Source organism: Teleopsis dalmanni, chromosome X (genome assembly GCF_002237135.1).
Source record: "Teleopsis dalmanni isolate 2A chromosome X, ASM223713v2, whole genome shotgun sequence".
Taxonomy (NCBI): domain Eukaryota; kingdom Metazoa; phylum Arthropoda; class Insecta; order Diptera; family Diopsidae; genus Teleopsis; species Teleopsis dalmanni.
This window is the reverse complement of record NC_051848.1, coordinates 37508631-37532416: the sequence shown is the minus strand read 5'-3', so window position 1 is coordinate 37532416 and position 23786 is coordinate 37508631. Positions and strand designations below refer to the sequence as shown.

The 23786-nt window shown below is 29.2% G+C and overlaps 2 protein-coding genes across 4 annotated transcripts in view; one reads left to right on the top strand and one right to left on the bottom strand.

Moving 5' to 3' along the window:
- Positions 1-23786, top strand: part of LOC119662220 (unconventional myosin ID) — a 67232-nt gene that overhangs the window by 29919 nt on the left and 13527 nt on the right. For all 3 annotated transcript variants that reach the window (XM_038071798.1, XM_038071799.1, XM_038071796.1), the window contains 2 exons: positions 10457-10759; positions 22691-22910. In XM_038071798.1, the coding sequence (XP_037927726.1) occupies positions 10457-10759; positions 22691-22910 (523 nt within the window). The remainder of the gene's footprint in view (positions 1-10456; positions 10760-22690; positions 22911-23786) is intronic.
- On the bottom strand, positions 17904-20447 carry LOC119662222. Its single transcript, XM_038071800.1, has 7 exons — positions 20153-20447; positions 19455-20031; positions 18853-19391; positions 18530-18782; positions 18252-18470; positions 18064-18189; positions 17904-18011 (listed from the first exon to the last, which is right to left on the bottom strand). The coding sequence occupies exons 1-7, from the start codon at positions 20347-20349 to the stop codon at positions 17985-17987; spliced, it is 1938 nt and encodes a 645-aa protein (XP_037927728.1). The 5' UTR covers positions 20350-20447; the 3' UTR covers positions 17904-17984.

Here is a 23786-nt window from a genome sequence, read left to right as displayed (position 1 = left end):
ACTATTTATATAATATATTTCTGTTTCATCTCACATCAAATAATTGCATTCATATACTATAAAGTACGGACAATTCATAATGTTTGTTATTTTATTAAGTTTTTACAATATCTCCAACATCTTCGAGTTGCTCGAATATCTACCATTGTCATGAAATTGCCTAACAGTCGGTACTGCTGCTAGAGGAGTCCTATTGCACCAAATTTCACTTTTAATTACACAAAGCCCTTTAAAACTTTCTGAACAAAGTCTAGAACTAAAGAACTAGATAAGAGCTCTTAATCTGTTCTGATGACTGAAACTCTATATGTAGTAAGTTTCTTCTGCATAGTTGTTTCCGGGTCTTCGAGAAGATTCGATAATCTGCATCCCGAATTAGCAGATAATCGAAGTTTATACATATACTTGATATTTTAGACCATAATGACCAGTAATGAAACCCGTATGCAATCTTAAATTACATATTGAGAATTTAAGGATGGTGTTTGTAAGAGTATAGTTCTATTAGTTGCTTTCTTTATCTAAGTCCTGGGAAGTCTTCTCAGTATATGAGCCGCATATGATTCTCCCCCTCCTTGATTATTTATTTTGTACTGGTTCAAATATCTCGATTAGCTCGAATATCTTCGAGTAGCTGGAATGTCTTCGAGTAGCTCGAATATCTTCAAGTAGCTCGAATATCTTCGAGTAACTGGAATATCTTCGAATAGCTCAAATATCTTCGAGTAACTGGAATATCTTCGAGTAGCTCGAACATCTTCGAATAAATTTTGTGATTTGATTTAAATTCAAGCTCGTGATATACTTTAATGGTTTTTACTAAGCAGTCATAACAGTCAATCATAACAATATGTCAGATGACTTATATATTTTGCAAGTACAATTATTCTATTCTAGATATAAAGAAAACATAATTTTCTTTGGCTTATGGTCTGTGTGTGAATAAGAAAATTATTTCTTCAACTTTTTATAATCTTTTTTTCAAGTTCTTATGAATGTGTCTCGCGGCTCTTATAGCACAATAACTAATACCTTGCACTGTCAAGGGTTAAGCCTAAACGCGTGTAGGCTTCCATTGTACGATCAATCAAATACGAGAAGTTAACATATTTGAACTTTTTATTTTATGAAAAGTATACATACATACATGTATATATATTTATATATATGTATATGCTTGAGAATGATTATGTCATATATAAGCTTTTTTGTAGACTTAAACAATTAATTTGTTTTTATTTTTCCTTATAATTATTTTTTTTATCTTAATTATTTACCGGGGCGACGGCGATGGTTTAGTTAATGAGTAATACAAAGTAGTTGAAATATGTATTTGTTGTAATATTAACAAAAATTTGCATATATTTTTATTTGCTATAAAATTGTGCATTTATTAACACTTATGAGTCACAACAACAAACTTGAAGCAATTCAATGGAATTCGAATTCATTGAATGCAAATATTTAAAAAACTAATAAAATAGTTTTGATATTCTAATTTATACTCTGAACATGCCAAATTAAGGCCTTAACTTATTGTATGCAGTGACTTCATAAACTGAAATCAATATTATTTAAAATTCTTTAACATTATTTTAATTAATTTCATTTAGTTTTGTTGGTTTTAATATTGTATTTTTATGCATTGACAATGAGTTTAATTCGAGGATTAAAAAACGTGTGCATGACGTCATTGAGTACTACCTCGTACTGTGCCTTATAGTTGAAATACATAGTATTAGTCATATGTGGGTCAAGTTAGAAACAAAAAGAGAAACATATAAACAAAAGTATAATTTCTTGGTTTAACATAACTACTATTAACAAGTATAATTTATCTAATATACTAACTTTTCTATATATAATAGTATATGTTATAATCACAAATATAAAATAGTTGGAATTATGTTACTATATTTAAACATTTTATATAGTCTGATTCTTTCATCTTTATGCGAAGAGATACATATGCAAAAAGCTGTACAATAACAAAAATTTTGGAACCAAGTCCACACCACGGATTAAATCTACATTAATTGACTGAACGTCACAGTAATTGACTGAAAACATTCTACCATTCTCATTCACATTACTTACGTACTTTGAATAATTTTTATTAAGATTTGTATAAATTTCAATAATACAAACGTTATTTTATGAAGTGTCTTAAGATATGTTCTTATAAATATGTTTAGCTGTTACTCGAATTACACAAAGTGCTGCTCAGGGCATTGTTCCAGAGCTTAATTTTCAAAATGACCTACTTGTTGATATCTTTCATATCGTTTATTGTGCATCTAATTAGTTCTGTTTGTGGCTAAATGAATTTGCTTATTTTTTGAACGTTCATTAAGTGGTTCGTAAATGTTATTTTGACTTATATCTGTCATCACTGCACTAAAACTCTCGAACTCTAACTAAAATTCTTCTTAAAATCTTTTATGAAGACCGATTTCCGTCAAACGAAAAGATGACAGCTACTGTATAGGAGTGTTTTGCAAATTTTCTTAAAATCCAATACAGAGGTATTTTCCGAATGGTTTTCGGATCAATTCACAACAAATAAATATATATAAAAAATACATATAACAAATTTTATTTAAATCTTAAGCTTTTCACAGAGAGCTGGGCAAATTTTCCAGTTTGGAATAGCATACGTATATTCCATTGTCCGAATCTTGTCCTTTTAACATTGCATAGGCTCATCACCAAATTTCTATTCCTATCCGAAGCTGCTATTGTGAATACTCGAAATATTTGGAAGTCAAATACAGTGGCTGATTAGACCAAAACAACTTATTTCGTTGGTAGGTTTGCTGCCTTACATAAAAGCTGACCCGAACTTTATGTGGTAATTGATATTTCCCCCAAGAACCAGATGTTGTGGAACAGTTATACCGCTGAATACTCGGTCGGCATTGCCTCATATGTTCAAAACAGGGATCACTATGAGAAGGTTGAGGTTGACATTTGTTTAGAGAGGTATTCTCTTATTCTTTCTTAAACAGGTATTCTCTTATTATTTCTTAAACAGGTATTCTCTTAAAGCTCTGTTAAATTGACTCTTAAAGAAACGAACATCTATCTTAATAATCGTGAAATGCTGCTAGTTCCCAATTGTGATTTTCCATATCAATTGTATATTGTGTCATTATTTAAACCTAATTGAATTAGTGTCAGGTCCCTTCGATGTTTGTTTAAAGGAGTTCTCACTGTATATGGATAAATAAACCTTTTATTAATTTTTAATTTTAAACAAAAATAGATTAATAAATGATTTTTACTATATATACAAATCTGCAATTCTGCAGTTAATACAAAATTTTATACTCTACTAAAATTTATAATAACTTTTATTATTCAATATATTTTATATGAACTAAGTTATTTATCCGCTGCATGCGTTCGTCCGTCTGCCAATACTTTTGCTATAGTTTGTAAAAAGAAACCAAAAAGAAAACTATTAAGTTTATTGTGTTTTGAAATATAAAGAAATGTTAATAGTTTTGCGACCTAATGGAGCTGAAGAGTAAAACTAACAAGATAACTATTCATAATGCCTATTGACATTATGTCAACTGGGCATAGTTTTTATGTGGAAAACATAAAAATACTAAAAAACGCAAGTTTACTGTGACTTAAAGTAATAGTCATTTTTACGATGCTGCATTTTAATGCCACGAAAATTTATAGAAATTCTTTAAAATACTTATTAACTAAAATGTATACTAAACCGGGTATTTAACCCTTTTAATATCTTTTAATAACCTCAAAGAAATCAAATCAATGGGCGTTTTTAAATAAAAATTTTATTTAATAAAAAAGCAAAAGCTACATGCATATCCACAAACATACAAATACTTGGGTTGCGGAAAAAGTATTCAGTGAGTTTTAAAACTAGTAAAACATAGACATTTATTAACCCAAATATTACTTATTTTTCTTGGTTCTAACAATTTTTACAATTATTCCTCTATAGCCGAACTCCAGCGGTTTATCTGATATTCCGGTTGATTTTAAAAGAGATGAAGGTTATGTCTTGATCACATATCAAATATTAAAACAAATGATAATATGGTCTTGCAATATTAGAACACGTTTCGTTTTAAAACTCACCATCCAAGATCTCTTCTAATGTGGACTACCCACATTATTTATTCCAAGTTCTTTATTTCTAATAACTAATATACAGGATTAGAGTATTGAAGCGTTACCAACTCCACACAAGTATAATCTGTAGAACTAATATTGTCAACTACGTAAATGACAGCTACTTATATTGTTTACAAGCTATCACAAGTATTTGCGTCTAAGTTTTATAGAACAAAAGTTCTTGAGTTCGAAATGGAATTCAAATATAATAATGCAAAAAATAGTTGGAAAACCACATTTATTATTCGTGAAACACCTCAAAGTAAATAAAATGTTTGTGTATCGTGTCATAAATCGTTACAATAGTCAGCGTCGCCAATGGTCGGGCACTATGGTGGTGGACGAAAGTGAAGGCTTGACGAAATCTACATGTTATCAAATGGCCTAAGAACTAAAACTAAAGAACTAGAAGCGAAGCGTCCAACACATATTCCAAAATAAACTCAAGGTAAAACCTTACATGTACCAAAAAGCACAGGATCTTAGACCAAAGTAATAGAAAATTAGACTCAAAAGAGCAAAGGAGATGTTACGCTTGTACGAACGTGGCGAATTTCCAAACATTCGTTCTCTGATGAGAAAAATTTTCCCATTGAGCAGTTCATAAATTCTCAAAATGATTGTGTTTACTTAACTGACTGCACTGCCGAAAATTTGAGACCATGAATGGTCACCCGAAATAATTTTCCTTTTCTATCTCAAGTAATGGTATGGGCAGTTGTGAGCGCCGATGGACACTCTCCAATCGTTTTCACCGAGCCTGGGAAAATATTTTGAAAGTTGCTTTAGAGCCGTACACATTTTGGTCGTAGACCATGGACGTTTCAACAAAACTCGGCACCGTCTCATAAAACACCTGTGACACAAGAATGATTAAAAAATCATGTCCACACAATGGTTTTCAAATCCGATGAACTATTCCATCTGGACCATTTTGGGGAATCAGATGTGGACTAAAAAATATGCCAGTATGGATGCTATGAAGAATACGACTGTTCAGGAATGAGCCAAAATAGCGGATGATCACATTCGTGAATCATGCAACTCCTTTTTAAACCGTTTGAAGACCATAAAGGTAGTAATACCTTGAGCAGATGCATGTCAAGGCAAAAGGTAGCCAGCCACATCGAGCTAGACTGAAAGGGTTCTGCAATTTTAATTATTTCTACAAATTCTTGTAATATTAATCAATAAAAAATAATTTCACACAGAAAAGATTAATCGCTTGCATAGGTAACAAACACTTCAATAGCCCAAGCCTTAAAATAGTGATAGCTATGATAGTTCCTTTTAATAGACGATTAGTCTTCTACTCGCTTCAAGAAAATGCTGCTTAATAGAAGTAAAATTTTTTTATGAAAAATTTTCCTAAAGTACACATATAATTTATATATTAAGTGGAATAATGTGTATCAGAAATAGTAAGTTGGCCATATTATCAAATATACCTAAAAGGAATACACATTTAATGAGAGAAATTTTTAAGTGTAATAAGAAGTTATAGTTGTTTTCTTTTAAAAGATATAAATATAAAAAGAGTACTAATAATATGTACATATAAATAGATTTAGGTATTTAATCGTGCTGACTTTAAGCAATTCACTTGGAAATTTATACAATTAAAACAGTTATAAGGGTTTACTATATTTAAGTGCTAAATCGTGTTCGCTTTAAGCTATTTGTAGTGCTTTCAGTATGTGATACTGAAAGCATATAAAATACTCAGATTAAAGTATCTAAATGACCAAAATGCTATAAGACAATATTGCCTTTATTATAAATTTCTACTTTAATTTGAGTAAGTTTTATCCGTTGATATTTAAGTTATTATTCCAGCATTTCTACCATATTATTCTGGTTGTACAATTACAATAAGAAAAATTTAATTTAATATAAAAATAAATAAAAAAGTATCTTAAATAATAAAGAAATAGGTAAGAAATTTTTCAGAATTTATTAATAAAGGTATTTCGAATTAAAATCGTTAGGTTAAATATGAGCTCATAAAAACTTAACCAATAAATTAGATTTTTTTATGTAAAGTTGTTCATGGGAAAAGAGATCTTTAAAGTTATCAGTTATTCTATTTTAATAAAAAAAAAATAATGAATAAGCATTTTATATAAATTTCGACTTCTATTGCTGAGAATGTACATATATTAAATATTTTTTACGTAAAACATAATCCAGATAAAATTGTATACATATTAAAAACAACCTACGATGGTTCCACAAGCCTTACGGAAGAAGCCATAAATATGTTAATTTATATTAAGAAATATATTTCATATCCAAATAAAATTAAACAAAAAAAACAAAATTTATTAACTTCAACAGAGATATTTATTGGCACTACAACAATGCTTCTTATAAAATCTTATGATACCAGCAGTCCACCATATCTCAGAACTTATTCGATATTTTTAGCGATGTCACAAAATATAATATCGTTGTATCATTAAAATTATCTTCTTAGCGATAAAAACCAGTTTGGTGATGAAAACAAAATCCATCAGATAATTTTTTTTTTTTTGTCTTCTTAGAATTATGGTTTATAAGTCCATTTTTGACTTATATAAAGATAAACATAAGTAACATATTTCGTTTTATATCTCCGATATTCACCAAACGGACTTCATGAGTTTTTACAATGATCTATGGCCCAAATACTATACTCTGGATCGCATTAAATATATAAACCTCGAATAGAGATCTTTTGTCTTCGAATGTCATTCTTACTAAAGTTTCTGAAGCTGTCTTTCGAATAGAGGTTAAAGTCATTAAAGTCTCTACATGGATCATACTTAAAGGTTTAAAAGCGCTGATGTCTGTATTTGAAGAAATTGGCAAATATCAATCAAAATAATGTACGCTTAAATGGAAATACAAACAGGGTATTATTTTATTGGGTACCTAGAACTCAAGGATCTTGTGTCTACATACAATCTCACAAAAACAAGATTAGCCATTTAATTATATATAACAGTGCCTAATTTTAAAAGATTATTAACCCACAACTAAGTCTCTGATAGAAAAGTGCATTACATTCATAAGAATGTAATGCGATACTCCGGGTAACCGTCATGTCAACCATGGTTATGTGCTCCTCTTTAATAGAACAGATCTGTTAACAAATTAACTGAGTGATAATTATAATCTGAACTTTTCTCCCAACAAGATTGATTTATTTAAGAAAACAGAATATTAGCTCTGTTTGTAACAGATGAGATCTCCAGTTATGTTTATTGTGACTGTTGGGCTTTAATCTCATCTAGAATCAAAACACTAAGCTAGGATCTCCTTTTCTCGGCAAGTGACATTGCAATCTTGATTCGAACTGTTGAGTGTTATCTGTTCAGTTTCAGTAATTGGGCTATCGCCTCCGATTCTGGTACTGGGGATGCCAACTATTGATTCCAGACAAACGATTTATCTTGTGACAGTGCACTTTTTTAAAAGATTTGAGCGCTGCTTTTTGGCCGTTTATGGTTCTTTCGCCACAAACGCTTTAACAGATTCTTGTATTGGCCTGCAACTGCACCCACAACTTAGATTCTCAATTTATGTAGTGATTAGCTCGCGGGTAGAAATCTTTTTAAGCAGTGACCCTTCTGCCGGCTGTTTGGTCCGCGGGAAGAATTTTATTTCTCACTTACCACCTGAAAACAGGAAAGACATCTGCTATTCGCAACCTGCGGATAGCTTACTCTTAGGGGTTACAGCCTCTCCCGAGGAATATATATATAATACAAATATTTTGTCATGGTGCAAGTACGCTCCTGCGCTGGGAGCTCTCTTACCCTGTTTTTTATATTCATTTATTATAAATATTTTGTAGATTTGTAAAAAAACATAAATCAACCCCTGAAGAAGCTGATATAAACCCAATGAAACGTCAGAGAAAAATAAGAAAACAAAATAAGTCCAGAATTAACTAAAGTATATATACAAACATTTTTTTATAATATTCTTGAGCATTGTTGATGTACTTATTATTTACACTTAAGCTTCAAACTATTAACTTTTCAATACCTTTCACCATCTGTGGTCTCTTAATTTCTAATATTTTTTTAAGTAGACAAAATAAAATCTTACTACATTTGCCAGACAATATTATTGACCTCATCCAATGTTTACAAGGAAGAATACCCACTATAATACATATAGTATGTATGTATGTCTAAATTATTATTCCAGAGTATTCGTATATCTCCAAACAAAGCGAACTATATTGTTACAATGTTAGATATGTACGTCTTGTAAGCAATAAAAACTCATAAAAAAAGCATTAAAGTTTAAATAAACAAAATTTATTTGCGTTTATGTTTATTTTTACAATTGTGTAATGTTATGCATGTCATTACGATTAGAAGACCAAAGCTGAAGAAACCAATATAATTACAAATGAAGCAATATCGTCTTAACACCGCCGTCTTGCACTATGCACCCGAGCGCAAAGTCTGGATATTGTTAGCAAATGAGCTGGAGGAGTTGGAGCATTCCCTTTATTTGTCATTGTGTTTAGCGTATCCTATAACAGCTTCAACACTTCAAGAAGTCGTAATGCATTTGTAGACAGATTCTAATGAGTCTTCAATACAAAAACGTCTAATATCTGAAATAAAGTGTGGATCCACACCTTATAGCAAAGAAAATGAAAAGTGTTAATATTTTTAGTGTTCTTGCTTAGCCTTGTTAACACTTAAAGTCTGCTTAAATAATTTCATTAAATATTGAAACTTCATTTTTAATAGCAACAGTTGCAACTTGATGAATATTTATGATTCACATTCACGTTTATAGAGAAATAAAAGAAAAAATTCTTTGTTCTCACTATCCGCTAATTGACTTGAACATCTCTGCTTTATTTAATATTCCGTGTCTATGAGGTAATGGTCTTTACCTCATAATGTTAATATCACATGTATTCTTCTTATTCTTCTTATTGATGTATCGTTAGTCCATGGAAATGGAAAGTGTTGATAAAATTTATGTCATGGTTTGGTTTCCATTTGTTTAGATTTTTCTTTATCAATTTTATTTTTGTTTTTTTTTTTGTACCTTTTAAAATTTTACAGATACGGTTGATTACGTTTTTTACATCATAAAATTATTTATACTTTTAATTTTTTTTTCTTACCCGACATTACTTGTAATTCAGTTTTTCTTCCAGTGCTATAAAACTTTATACCTACAGATACTTCTTAAAGGTTACTAACAGACAAATCTCGTAACTAATTATTTATGTTGAAGCTATTTGAGCTAGTGAACTTGAGCACTTTTACTCTTTCTTAACTCGAGGTATCTTCAAAACTCCATTTTACGCCTTGAGTGGATTATTGTTTATCACTTCATTAGACTAAGCAATAATTGACCTCAGATCGGCATATGTACCTCCCTGAGAAGCCTGTAACCATTCTAAGATTCGATAATGCGGTGTTGGTAAATCTGTCAGTTTTCGCAAATAATTTCAGAGCTCTATCCTTTATGCATTTTTTGATCGGATCAATCTTGAGGTCCCTAAGAATGTCATTCGTCCTAATGTACCATGGTACCTTGATGTTTAATGGCATAAATCAGAAATTTAATTCTAATTAAAGTAAATAAATTTATTTTATTGCACTCATTAATTTATAGTTTTTATTTAAATTATTAAGCTTAAACTTATTAATTTAATTATCAATATAATTTTAATTAAAATAAGTAGACAATTTATTAACATCGCTAAGAAAAATAGAATGAAAATATATGAAACTATTTTTTGAACTTTTTTGAAGTAGTTTTTTGAAGTAGTATTTTATGTCAGGTTCGCCAAGTCAAGAATAGATGCATGTTTGAAGTAATTCCATAGTAAAAAATTGAAACCACGTGGATCTCAAATTGTTTTCCGAAATGCATATCTCAATCCATTTCATTTTCAAAGTGCATTGCAGAAATGTTTTTTTTGTTTTTTTTTTATTTTAGAACATGCGAACAGCAGGCGTCATACTTGCTGTGCTTGATATAAGCTCCATGGTGTTGGTGTTCCCGATTTCCGTCTTGTATTTATTTACATATTGGCTTAAAAATCTTTCAGTTTTCGTATAAATATTTATTTAAATGTACAGCCTTATGTTGAAATAATAAATTAGTCAACATACTAAATGATTTGGGAAAACATAAATGTTGTTGGACCGACCACACATCTTCTATTCGATTTGATTTATATAGCTTAATTAGAGCAGTTGCATTAAATCAATGCAACCAATGAAAAATTTACATAATCAACACATCATTTATATATATCGTTTTATTTTTATTTTAGATTTCAAGCTGGTTCCATTTACACATACATCGGGGAAGTATGCGTCTCTATGAATCCATATCGTCAAATGAACATATACGGACCTGAAACGATAAAAATTTACAAAGGTCGAGAACTTTTTGAAAATAAACCACATATTTATGCTACTGCAGATGCTGCGTACCGAGTGTTAAAACAAAGGCATCAAGATACATGCATATTGATTTCTGGTGAATCTGGTGCTGGTAAAACCGAAGCCTCCAAAATTATTATGAAATATATTGCTGCTGTAACCAATGTACAAGGACAAAATGAAATTGAAAGGTGATTTATACTATTGCATTTCATTCGAAAATATTGTTCATTATTTACCATAACTATATATACTTCATTTTTTTATATAAAAGTACTATAATATCCATAAGTAATTAGAAAGCAATTTATTAAAACAAATTTATTTGCTAATTGGCATCTTACCTAATTAGCAAAATTATGTGTTTTGAAAAGCGATATTATCTCTTTGAGGGAATAAAAAGCACAAATAGATGTCACGATAATAGACATCATTCCCTGTAATGGAAACGTTTTCAATAAAATAATGATTGGATTGGATAACTTTGACAGTCAAAAATCTGAATAGAACAGTAAATATTTTTAATAGACATTTTTATTGAATATCTTTTGAATTTTGTTAAATTCAGTTGGATCAATTATGCATTTAGCAAATATACGGCACTATAAGTGATCAATAAACTCCAAATCCTTCATTAGTTCGTGTAAAGTAAATTTTTTAAAGACAATACATTGAGTGATTCACTGAAACACTACAACAGTTATGTACATCGACAATAACAAACGTTGTCTGTACCTCCTCCACAATATCTTCTGCAGAAATAATATATGTCACGATTTAGATTTGTCAGGAACACCTATTTGACAACGGCTAAACACAACTATTTTGAACAACTTTTTCTTCCACTATATCTACTAAAATCCTTTAGTAGCTTTTAGTATATATGCCGCGCATATGCTGGACAGAAACAAAGTAGATGGGAAGTATTTTCGTCTAGAGAACATATTAGAATCTAAAAAATATATTCATTCAATTTTTATGCAAATCAATGCTCATGGATATATGCTATTGCTGATTAACTTTTAATTTTGTTTTCATACTGATGCAGTATGAATAGTTATTTTATTTCCTTTTTTTAGTGCAGTTAGCTAACGCTTTGTCTGTATTTTAGTGCATTCAGGTGGCACCCTGACTGTGGAATTTTTTTTTGTTAATTCTTTAATATTTTAATGTAATCAATTGACACTAAAAGTTTATTTTAATATATATGTTCATTGATGAGCTAAGTTGAGCACTGACTGGATGCATTACCTGAAAAGGTTAAATTCGTAAATGAGGTTATGAGTTAAATTGAATATTAAAATTTATATGAAATGTTCGTTACTTTTAAATCAAATCAGTATCTTTTTATTGTCATTCATTAAGCCTCTTGTTTTTTTTTTTTTTTTAATTTTTTTTTTGTTGTAATTTGCTTTAATATAAAGTGTAAAATGTCTATAATTTTATTATTATTATTATTTAAATTAAACAATAACATATGTATTTCAACATATTTATTATTTTTTAATTATAATACTAATATTTGTGTGTTTTCTTTTGTAAAATTTTTACCGTTTTATATTTCAAATAAACTAAGATAAAATTAATTAACCAAAAGTCTAACAATAATAAACCAAGCTTCCGTGAGAATCTTTTTTCCTCTCCAACAACGAATCATTGAATTTATACGGTATTGCTCATTAAATATCGTAATCAAAAATGAATTCAAAGTATTGTTTATAAAAGACTAATTCACAGCTAAAATAAATACGTTGAAGATTTTAATAAAAATGAGTAATTACGAAATAACGTGTGATAAATAGTGTTGATGAGTTCATTTTATTGAAAGAAAACTCGCTAAATAAATTATTATTAAATATTAAATATTATTAAATATCAGTATTAAAAAATTCCCAACAGTCGCTCAGGAGTAATAAATAAATTTTTATTGGTTTTAAATTTATTTTTTATTATACAATATAATTGTTTTTAAAACTATATATCAAATATTAAAGGAACAATTTATAATATTGTATATATATTTAAAAATTTACCAAGGACTAACCAACTAAATGTAATATGTTGGATGTTCTTTTTTAACTTGAGTTCAACTATACATAAACCTAATGTTTTATAGTGAAATAAAGATTAATTACATCGATTTAAAATTTTACATTCTTATTGGGTAATTTAATAATATTCAATATATGATTATCAACATCATCAACAGGGAATATGTACTCACATTTTGTGGTCCATGGATTTCTTCGTTCCAAGTACAGATATACCATAGTATTTGCAGTGAATCTGGATGAAGTTTAATAATATCGAATGAAGTTTAATAAAGCTTTTTGCTGCTTTCACAATTAGCTGGAAAGTAATTAAATAATAGCGTATATATCTACAAAATATTATTTATTTAAATTTTAATATTTGAGTGACAACAGTGATGGAACAACAAGATCTATGAATATTTTAAAATAGTCTTCTAAGGACCAACTCTTTGGAAAAACAACTTCCACCAATCTACTATTGTCAATCCTTAACCATAAATAATAATTAGTATGTGCTTTGAAATATTTTATTGACCGACCCAAAAATCACTATAGTGGTATTCACACTGCCTTGCAAAGTCATTGAATGGTGATCGAAATGCAAGAATACTACCTTCTCCTCAAAAAGTATCCGAATTTTGTTGTTTGTTAACTACTCCTTAAGTAATAGACCTTTTTTAAAAAAATTTTTTTTGTTATGTTGGTACACCCTTTCTTGACATATGGTACAAATATGAGCGCCATCTGTCAAGTAGTTTGTTTACAGCAGCTGTTAATTTGAGACTACCCAAAGTGCATTTAGCGATTCTTATTATGGAAAACTCTTGTTGTACGCGATTTTTTGACCAGACACGGCACCACTGTCATCGCTCAGGCACCATATTCGTCAGATCTGGATCCGTGTGACTTTCTTCTGTTCTCGAAACTCAAATTACCCCTTCGTGGTAAGCGTTTTGAGTCGATTGAATCGGTAAAAGAGAATTCGCTGAAGGAACTAAAAGCCATACTTTCACGGGCCTACCAAAAATGTGTATGGAAGATTGGGTTAAGCGTTGACATATGTGTAGCGCTTCAGAAGGAGCATATTTTGAAGGAGATAAAATAAATTTGGAATAAAATTTAAATTTGTGTGTTTTATTTACAAAATTCGAGTAATTTTTGAGCAGAAAGTATACCAAAATTACTAGAGTGCTACATAAAATTCGCGAATTGATAGTCTTTAATATTTTTTAAAGTAGTTTCGTTCCTTTATAAATATAAACAATTTTTATTATTGCCAATAACACCGAAACTCAAATTTGAGAATTTTCACATCATCATTATCACGATTATAGGCTATTATTATTATTATTTGCTAGATTTTACTGTCTTTCCCAATGTCATCTACTAAGTATTGTAACAGCTTGTAAAATTGTTTAAATAAAATTTTTCATTGCCATTCACTGTATGTTTACCAGAAGGCACTTTGCACTATATTAATTGCACTACACACCCAAATTGGGGAAGCGCGTCAATATTTGCGTCCTTCCAAGCTCTTCCGCTCATCGACGTAGTCGTAAATTCTTTCAATAAATATTTTGCTGCGGCTATGAGAGTTTAAACTTCGTTAATTGTTGTACACGCAAACTTCATTTTTTTAATTGTTTCCATATCCCAAACCCAGCCCATTTCGATAACAGTTCCTTGTAAGAACTCGTACTTTTTCCAACTAGCCTCTTCCCTTTTGGATACTCCAAATGCACATATAATTTTTATTGTCTCCTTTAAGTTCTTCAAACAAAGCAGGCGGTCAGTTATAAAAAGTATTTAATGGCAATTTTACGGTGAACTCATCAAAAATTGTAATCAAATTAAATTATTTTTATTATTTTTCTAAATGCTATATATTTAATTATATATAATTTTTAATATGTTTTAAGTAAGGATTTATGACGAAAAAAAAAAACTTCAATAAAAGATTGATACATTAAATCCGATTCAAATCATTATGTGCTCCACTACATATTTTACCTATATTGAATTACTATTTTAACTGAGGGCTTTGCAACTTGCGTTTTAAATATTATATACAGATACGTATATTACCAATTTATGACAGGTGATATATGTCTTGAAATAATTTTATATCTAAGAAATAGTTTTAGCACACCTATAATTTAATAAAAAAAAAATAACTATGCTTTAATATAATTTGAATGCAAAATTATGGTTTCAATAACCACTTCTGGATAATAAAAAATCGATTTGAATATAAATTTGATTTGAATTATCCGAAAATAGTTTTTTAAAAGAATTGAACTATTCGACTACTTTCGATCGGGAAGACATTTGAATATTTGCAATAAAAAAAAAAATCAAATCGAATGGAACGTTATGTAATTGCACATTATAATTTAAATGCTTATATTAACTGTATTTCATCTCTATAGAGTGCAATGAATTCTTATATAGTTAATATAGTTAAAGTGCCATAATATAGCACATTTGTGCTTTTAGTATAGCATATTTATATTATTAAAAATGTTTTTAGTATGTTTTTAATATATGAAAAACTATTTTAAATGTGAAAGTCGTTTCTAGAAGGAGTATATAAATTTTTTTAGATAAATTTTTAAGACCAGAGAATGGAAACATTTATCAGCGAAAATGTTGCGTAGTGCCAAATGAAGTTGTTTCTAAAATATTTTTTGAACCCCTTAATTTAAAAGCGATGATAGAAAAATCGAGACATTTATGTACATTTCTAATTAACCAATTTAAAAATTCTATACACTACATAACATAAAGAAGAAAAGTGCATTTGAACACTTTTACTCTCTATTAACTGCGAGGTTTCTTCATAAACTCTCTCTACGCCTTGACTGAATTATTGTTTATCACTTCATCAGACTAAGCAATAATTGACATCAGATCTGTACATTTCCCCGAGGAACCTGTTACCATTGTGTTGGTAAGCCTGTCAGTTTTCATAAATAGTTTCAGGACTCTATCCTTTATGTATTTTTTCATCAGATCAGTCAATCAATAAAACTTTATAAATTACTGCTTTACATTCATTAAAGAAGCGTCAAATTCTGTGAAATTGCTTATATATAATGATATGCTTCAAGTATCTAACATAACCATCAATCGATCATAGCTCTCGCAGTAATTCTTTAATCAAAAGCAGTGATTCCTTGCTCATTAGTGTTATTATTTTCAAGATCGTCTAGTGATAACAACGAAAATTGAAGGTATGAATTAAACAAAAATTGAAAAGAAAACTAACAAAAACCAACATACATTTTTACTTAAATTCGGATATAGTACAAAGTAACTAGTTTTTAATCTAGGTCCGATAGATGTCATTGACGCTATTTGGTTGTCACTAAAGCCCTGTAAATCCAATGCAAAAATTATTATACCGCTGCAACTTAAGTATTCATAAAAAACCAAAAGTTCATAATTTTAAACCATAATATCTCGTAAATCGAACTATATCGACATATAATTGTTAAGGCTTTTAACAGACTCTACTACAGTCCGTTATTAAATCGGCATGTCTCTAAATTCCGAACAAATAAATCACACAATTCTGCGAAATCGTATAGCAAAAGGGAACCAACACACCCGCACACTTGAGAAACATTTGTGCCAATAGGTTTTCTTTTACTTAATGGAAATCTGATACTAAAATATTCATATATATCAAAGCCAACATATCAAAGCCCTTCTAACATTACAGGCGGAGCTTGACGTTAACAATGTTTTTAGTTGCGTTTACACTTATCCCAAACTTGAAGCTAGAAATGTCTTTTGTTTTGTGTAATCGTGTAAAATATTTTGTGTAGTGGAATATAAACACACAAAGGTTTTTCACAAAAGTGAAAAAGTTTCACTCTCACACTCTTTTCTACCTCTATTCCATCAGAACCAATTTCAAGTACCAAGCTCTCGAGAGAGTGAATAGGCCAGGCTCGCTAACTCTTACAACTGTAGACGCTCACAATAAATCTTTTATAAATGGTTTTCTGAATTATATTCGGTCCTTCGTAGTAAAAGCGGCTTTTTCTGACTTTTTCACTATTACAAAAACGTAGTAAAGGACATTATGTCTTATTGTTGTTAGTTTTATTACTTATAATTCTATTACTCAGGAACCAGAAAAAAATACTCCAAAAGTACTTCAACTGTTTTTAACACCCCGCATAAATATGGAAAATACGATATATTGTGGAATTATTGATATTTTTTTAATTGGATCTATTCAGATATTTATAATTTATAACTCTGCCGTATAAATGTGCCTTCATAAACTTCGCCCAGGATCTTCCATTTGCTTATTTCGCTACTATATAGTGTGATTGTTGATTGGCTTGTTGTATTGCTTAGTTAATATTTTTGTATTAAACTACTTTCATCTTTTTCTTTAGATAAAAAACTAGTTAAAAGACTAGAGCAGAATTATGCCAAAATAAAATTTAAAAAAAAAGAAATTTAAGTTATTAATTTGTTTTTATATTTTGGTAAATCAATTTAACTATTTTTATCTCTATAAATACCATAGTTAGTATTTACCTACCCATGAGCGACTGTTTTCTGCTCATGAACAGGCAACAAGTTCTTTTCATACGATTGCTCATGCACACGAGCGAGTCAAATTACAGAAGCTCACGGTCATGTGCAAGAGCAGTCATTAAGTTATAAATTGGCTCACGCTCGTGAACAAGAGTTCAAGCTGATGCTCATGAGCTGATGCTCACGCTGCTTACAAGAAGATGCTGCATGCTAGAAAATGAAAAATATATGGCATTGTTGTTGTCGTGTTCATTACACAATTTGGCACGTGCCACTATTTATTTGAATTTTGTACGTTTACTTAATTAGTCGTTTTATATTAATTTAAGAGTTAAAATTTATATTATATAGTGTTTCGGAAATAATTGGCTTAGAATACGAAAAACAAGTGTAATAAATTTTACATGCCTTAAATGTAATAAAATACTAGTTGGCTAGTAAGCTCGCTTTTTAGTTGAGCTCTCGGCATGCGAGATCTCATGAGCAGCTCTTCAATATGAACAAACTGAAGTCTCACGCTTATGAGCAGCTCTTCAATATTAGCAAATTTTAGGCTCACGCTTATGATCAAGTCTTATGCTCACGTGATAATTAGTTCTTGCTCAAGAGTGTGAGCTGCTCATGAGTAAGCAAATACGAACTCTGATAAATACGCAATATTCATAATGAAAACAAAAATATTTCCATTTTAAGGTGTTATTATTATTTAATCATATTATTTATTACAAAATATTATATACTTGGAATCAAAGATTGTTTATAATTTTACTTTAGATAAATGTGGATAAATTTGATGATTTAGCTGTTGTAATCAAACACCACAAATCTAGAAATACCTGTCCCACGCTTTAAGCTGTCAATTGAAAGATATAGTAATTTTTTTAAAATAAAATATTTATATTTACCCGACATTCCCTACTGCAATACACCTGCTTTCGACATCCGTCACCAACAAAAATTGTGGACTTACATTCATGGCACACATCATTATCATTATTCATTTCATTTCCTGAAAGCCGTGGTGCAGTATTCTAAAATTTTATATATAGTTACAATTTTACAATTTTCAGTATTGGAATGCTTTTGATACTACCGTGTGCGAACGAATATTATTATAACGTCTTGGGAAGTATGGAATATTGTTTGACATAGACACATTTTCCGACTCATAGTGAGAAATTTGCATTCGGTAATTGTTTTGATAATCCTGATTGATTCCTGATTGACTTTTACATATGCCTAAGTTTCTATTTAAGTTGTACGAAAAATTTGCCAAATAGTCTTCATTATATGACTTATTATGTGTTGGCATCTGAAAAAATGTGCAAAAAGATAAAATTTTGAAATATTTAGCAAAAAAAATTAACCTACACTATCGGGAAAATCGTGATACTTAAATTTCTTTTCAGGTTGTGGTTTGTTCAGATTCTGGTTTCGATAGTTATCAATTAGGCGAAAAGGTCCCTGTCGTCCCACATTTGGTTTTGGTCGCAATTCTAAATACTGTTGATTTTCAAAATATTTTGGAATTCTCAACAAATTTGGAATATTTTTAACTTTAGCACTTGCGTTACTATAGTTTGCATTTTGAGCCCTATCCAATATATTTTCCGATTGAAGTTTACTATAATAGATTTTATATAAAAGAATTGTATTAAGATGTAGATTAACTTCATTTTTAAAATAGAAGTTACCTGTACAACCCACTGGTGTTAGGTCGTTCCTTTTCCAATTCAACTGTTCCCATGTTTGCAACACATTCAACTGAATCTTTCGTTGATGTGGACTTTGCTTCTTCAGCAGAGCTTGTGTTTGAAGCACCAGATTTTGTATTTTGAGATTTTTCTTGCATTAAATTTTTTTGTTTTTCTCTTTCATATAGATACATATATCCTTCCTTAAGTTGTTTGAAGTAAAATAGTCTCTCAATTTCATTTTTTCTTGTCTCAATTAATTCATTTACTGTATCTATCTCGGTAGCTAAACGCCTTATATGGCCATCGACATTTTCGCCGTTTGAATATATATAATTTATATAAGTTTTAAGTGTCTGATCGTTTTTTGCAAACATTTCGTCAATTTCACTATAGAATTTATCTTGTGAGTTAATGTTTTTATCTTCATTTGAATGTCCATTAGATGGTGGCGAAATGGATCGTAAACGCTTTTTAGAACCTTGCACATTATCATTTGAAACGCTGTGGTTATGTGATATTTTTGATTCTATGTTGTTCTAGAAAAATGTAATATTTTTGCTAAATTTAAAAACATTAAATTCAATATAATTATTTTTTACCATTTTTATGTCACCACTTTTTGATTTTATATCGTCTAATTTAATATCATTACTTTGTGCTGGCTGCATAACCTCATGATTGGTTATATCCTCCACCTTTTCTTTGATTTTTGATGTTTTGATAATAGAAGCGTTCCCATTTTCTAAACTTATAACGCTACTAATAACAATGTCACTATGCTTCATATTCTCTGAATCTTCTGAAAGATCAACTACTGCTTCTTTATCATTTAATCTGATTGTGTTCTTCTCTGAAGAATCATTTCCATTCAATACTTCCTCTACGAAATGCTGAAGTTTTGCTTCTTTATCATTGAATCTGATTTTGTTCTTCGGGTCATTAACCTCATTTGGAAACAGTGATAAACTACTACTTTTAATTTCAGGCGATTGCAATGTCTTCATATTATCTGAATCATTTCCATTCAATACTTCCTCTACGAAATGCTGAAGTTTTGCTTCTTTATCATTGAATCTGATTTTGTTCTTCGGGTCATTAACCTCATTTGGAAACAGTGATAAACTACTACTTTTAATTTCAGGCGATTGCAATGGCTTTATGACAAGGCAAAAGCTTCTGAAAATCAATTATTATTAAAAATAAAATTGTGATCAAAAACAATATAATATTAACTATATAGTATTAACTAATATAATATTATAATATTATCAATAATATTAACAATATAATAACTAACCCTTTTTTCTGCGATTCAAAACACTTTCTGGCATCGTCCATTTTTTTTGCGTGACATTTTTTTTTGTTATTAATTGACTCAGTGTGTGCCTCAGAATTTGAAGTATTTTGCAGACTTGTAGCCCCATCCATTAAATCGTCTTCGTCATTGCTGTACTCATCACTACTTGTTACATATCCGGGACTATTAAGATCCATTTTAGCAAATCCAACGAGAATTTTTTATATATGCGTCTTATAACTTTTGCAACTTTGAATCAAATCGAGACAATGTCGAGTAACAACGCGACCTCTTTGCAGTCGGAATATATTTGCAAATATTGGATATGAAAAATACAGCATGACTCTCATATCCAATTTTATACAAAATTTATCGATTAATTTAAAGTAATTGTTACATTCATTCATAATATACAGCGGTCAAAAAAAGTATTCGTCATTAACTAAAATTTTATAAAATGCTTTAAACTTCTCTTCCTTTACGACCCATTTTGGAAATATCAAGATAATACTGCAAAAAATACTTCATAATAAGGAGCCAAACGCTGCTTTCTTCATAGAAAATATAAAAAATGGGCTTTCCCCGTTTTTGCATAACAGAGTTATAGCATTTTATAAAAATGTAGTTAATGACGAATACTTTTTTTGACCACTGTAGGTATTTTAAGGACAGATTTACTAATAATGCATTCACATGAGAGTTTTAATTGTAATTTTCGCTGCCATTTCGAATTATTCTTGATCTCGAGAGCTAAAAAAGTGAAAAGTAAAAAGATTTGTATGAAAATATTGACATCTGATTTCTATATCATCGTAATTTCTGCAAAATGAATTTGATTTTAACTTGAATAGTTTACTGTAGTACAGTACTATACAGTACAAATTTCAAAAGCTTACATATATGCTTTGAGGTCTCATATACATATATGATAATATGTTGTAATATATATATAACATAATTTATAAAAGTATTAATATAATATAATGCATAATAATAGTAATAAGAGCTGCTATAAATTTGCTTATAATTTCGTTAGCTATTAAAATTGGAGAGTACTTGTGTTCGCAATGTGTCTATCAAAAAGTAGTATATTGGTAAAAAATTTTATCAAAAAAAATATTTTTTATATAATAAGATAAATTAGAAATATTATTTACTAAGACAATTATATCCAAAACTGAACAATTTGACATAATTTTTACCATTCCACAGATATAGAGTTCTGTATAGTGAATACCTAAATTCTAACTTAAAAGCGAAAACATATTTCTAAATCGGCGTGTCTATATATGAGCTATACCTAAATATTAACTGCATTCTTTAAATTATATTAAAGTTCCAAATATAAAGTACATATATCATAAAAATTTTTTCTGATAAAAACATGTGTCTAAATCGACCGATATATGGTGAATAAAGTAATGTACATTCTTATATATAAATGTAAATGCTTTCTGTAGAAAATATTATTTAAAAATCTTTGTAAGAAACGGAAAAAACTCATATTCGATTGTTCAGTTTATATGACAATCATAAGATATAGTGGTCCACTTAATACCAATCCGACAAATGATCAAAAACCACTTACGGAAAATATGTATGCATAGCTTCATTGGAATAGCATAACAAAGTAATGGACAGACAGAGCTAAATCAACTCAACTTGTCAAGATGTTGAAGAATATATGTATATACTTTAGAAGGTCTACAATAATTTCTTTGATGTATTATAAAAATGTTGACTAACCTGACATACCTTTTCTAAACTATTTTGCAAGTGGTATTAATATATAAGTATAACATATAGATATATCTTTGTATAAAGACATAACATTAAGTTCTTCATGTTTAATAGATTAATTGTCTAAACTGAAAAGCTCTTTATAGCAATTCTAGAGGCAAACTGCCACGTGAGTCTCTGGATAATAACAAGACTTTTAATTAGTAACTAATTAATTAATTTCTAATACGACAGGCACGAGTTCTAAGACTGACATTTGCAGTCTGTAGATATACTCTTAAATTAATTAAATAAAAATTCGAATATTTCCTAAAATTACTATTAATGAGTATTTGACAATATTCAAAACAGCTTTGTATGGTCAGCCAAATTTCCAAATTTGTTGTTGTTTCTTCATTACTGTTCGAACCCTTCTATGACTTTTAATTGTTAGTATGTATAGCTTTGCGCTTAGTCGTTTCAGAAATAATTATCATTGGATGCATATATAATATATTTGTGTTATTAAGGAAATGTTCTATATACTTCTATATACATGTTGTAGAACAGTAGGTATGACTTCTTTGATTTCAAAACAAAATGATACAATATTAGGTATTAAACATTACCTATATATTACAAATTCTTTCAATATAAGAACAATAGGTCAGTATGATAAGTGTCCGATTTTAGTTTCTTTTAAATAACTGACTTTTATTACTAGAATTTTTTTGAAAATATACAAACTCCTTTTTATTAATAATGAAATATAAATAGTATTAAATAATAATTAATCTGTATTATGTATTCTCTTTCAAGGGTTAAAAATGTCTTAATACAGAGTAATTCCATTTTGGAGACCTTTGGAAATGCAAAAACAAATCGTAACGATAATTCAAGTCGCTTCGGCAAGTATATGGACATTGAATTCGATTATAAAGCGGATCCTGTGGGCGGTATCATTACAAATTACTTGCTGGAAAAGTCGCGTGTGGTACAACAACAATCAGGAGAACGTAATTTCCACAGTTTTTATCAGGTACTTTTTTTTCATTAAATTGTTTACTTGGCTAAGGTGTGGTGAACACATCATTCCAATCAACATTTTGTTGTGCTAAGTACTTGCATTCTATAATTTTTGCTATGTGAATTTATAGTGCGAAAATATTATATGATGAATATTATTTTCTACAAATTCCCTACACGTAAGGTTTTTTTATTCTCTAGAAACTAAATGAAACGAAAAAAAATATGAAAACTGATAAGAGTGCTAGCATTCGAAAGCAATGGGCAGGAACTATCACAAAAGGAAATTAACTTATCAGAAAAGAATTTAAACTTTGCTGATAATATTTACATAAACGATAAACGTAACTGATTGCAAACGCTATAAAAAAAAAACCTAAAAATAATTTATTCACATAAGCATTTATGGACAAACATAGAATATATTTTATATATGTATTCTAAAGCTTTTATTGGCATATAACTCCAAATCCTATTTAATTATATTAAATAAGTGCATCTTCTCTTTGGATAAACTTATTTCTAAAAGACTTATAGTTTTCAGAATTATTCAATCATTAACTCTTTTTGCATATATTACATATGTATATTTATTACAAGAGTCACTATATATTTCTCAGCACTGGTAATTAATGCTAGGTGGCACTTGACCTTATACCACTGGAAAGTTTAAAATTTTTGACTACATCCGAGTACATATATGTATACATATATACATATTTATATTATTTACAGTGAAAGATTTATTTTAGGTTTATTTTTTACTACGACTTTCGAAATCGAAGGTCCAAAAGTAGAGTATATCCATATACTTACACACACTTATACTTTTGTCACTGAAGCCCCTTTTATTGCAATTTATGAGACATGAAGCTTTTCTTAAATCATT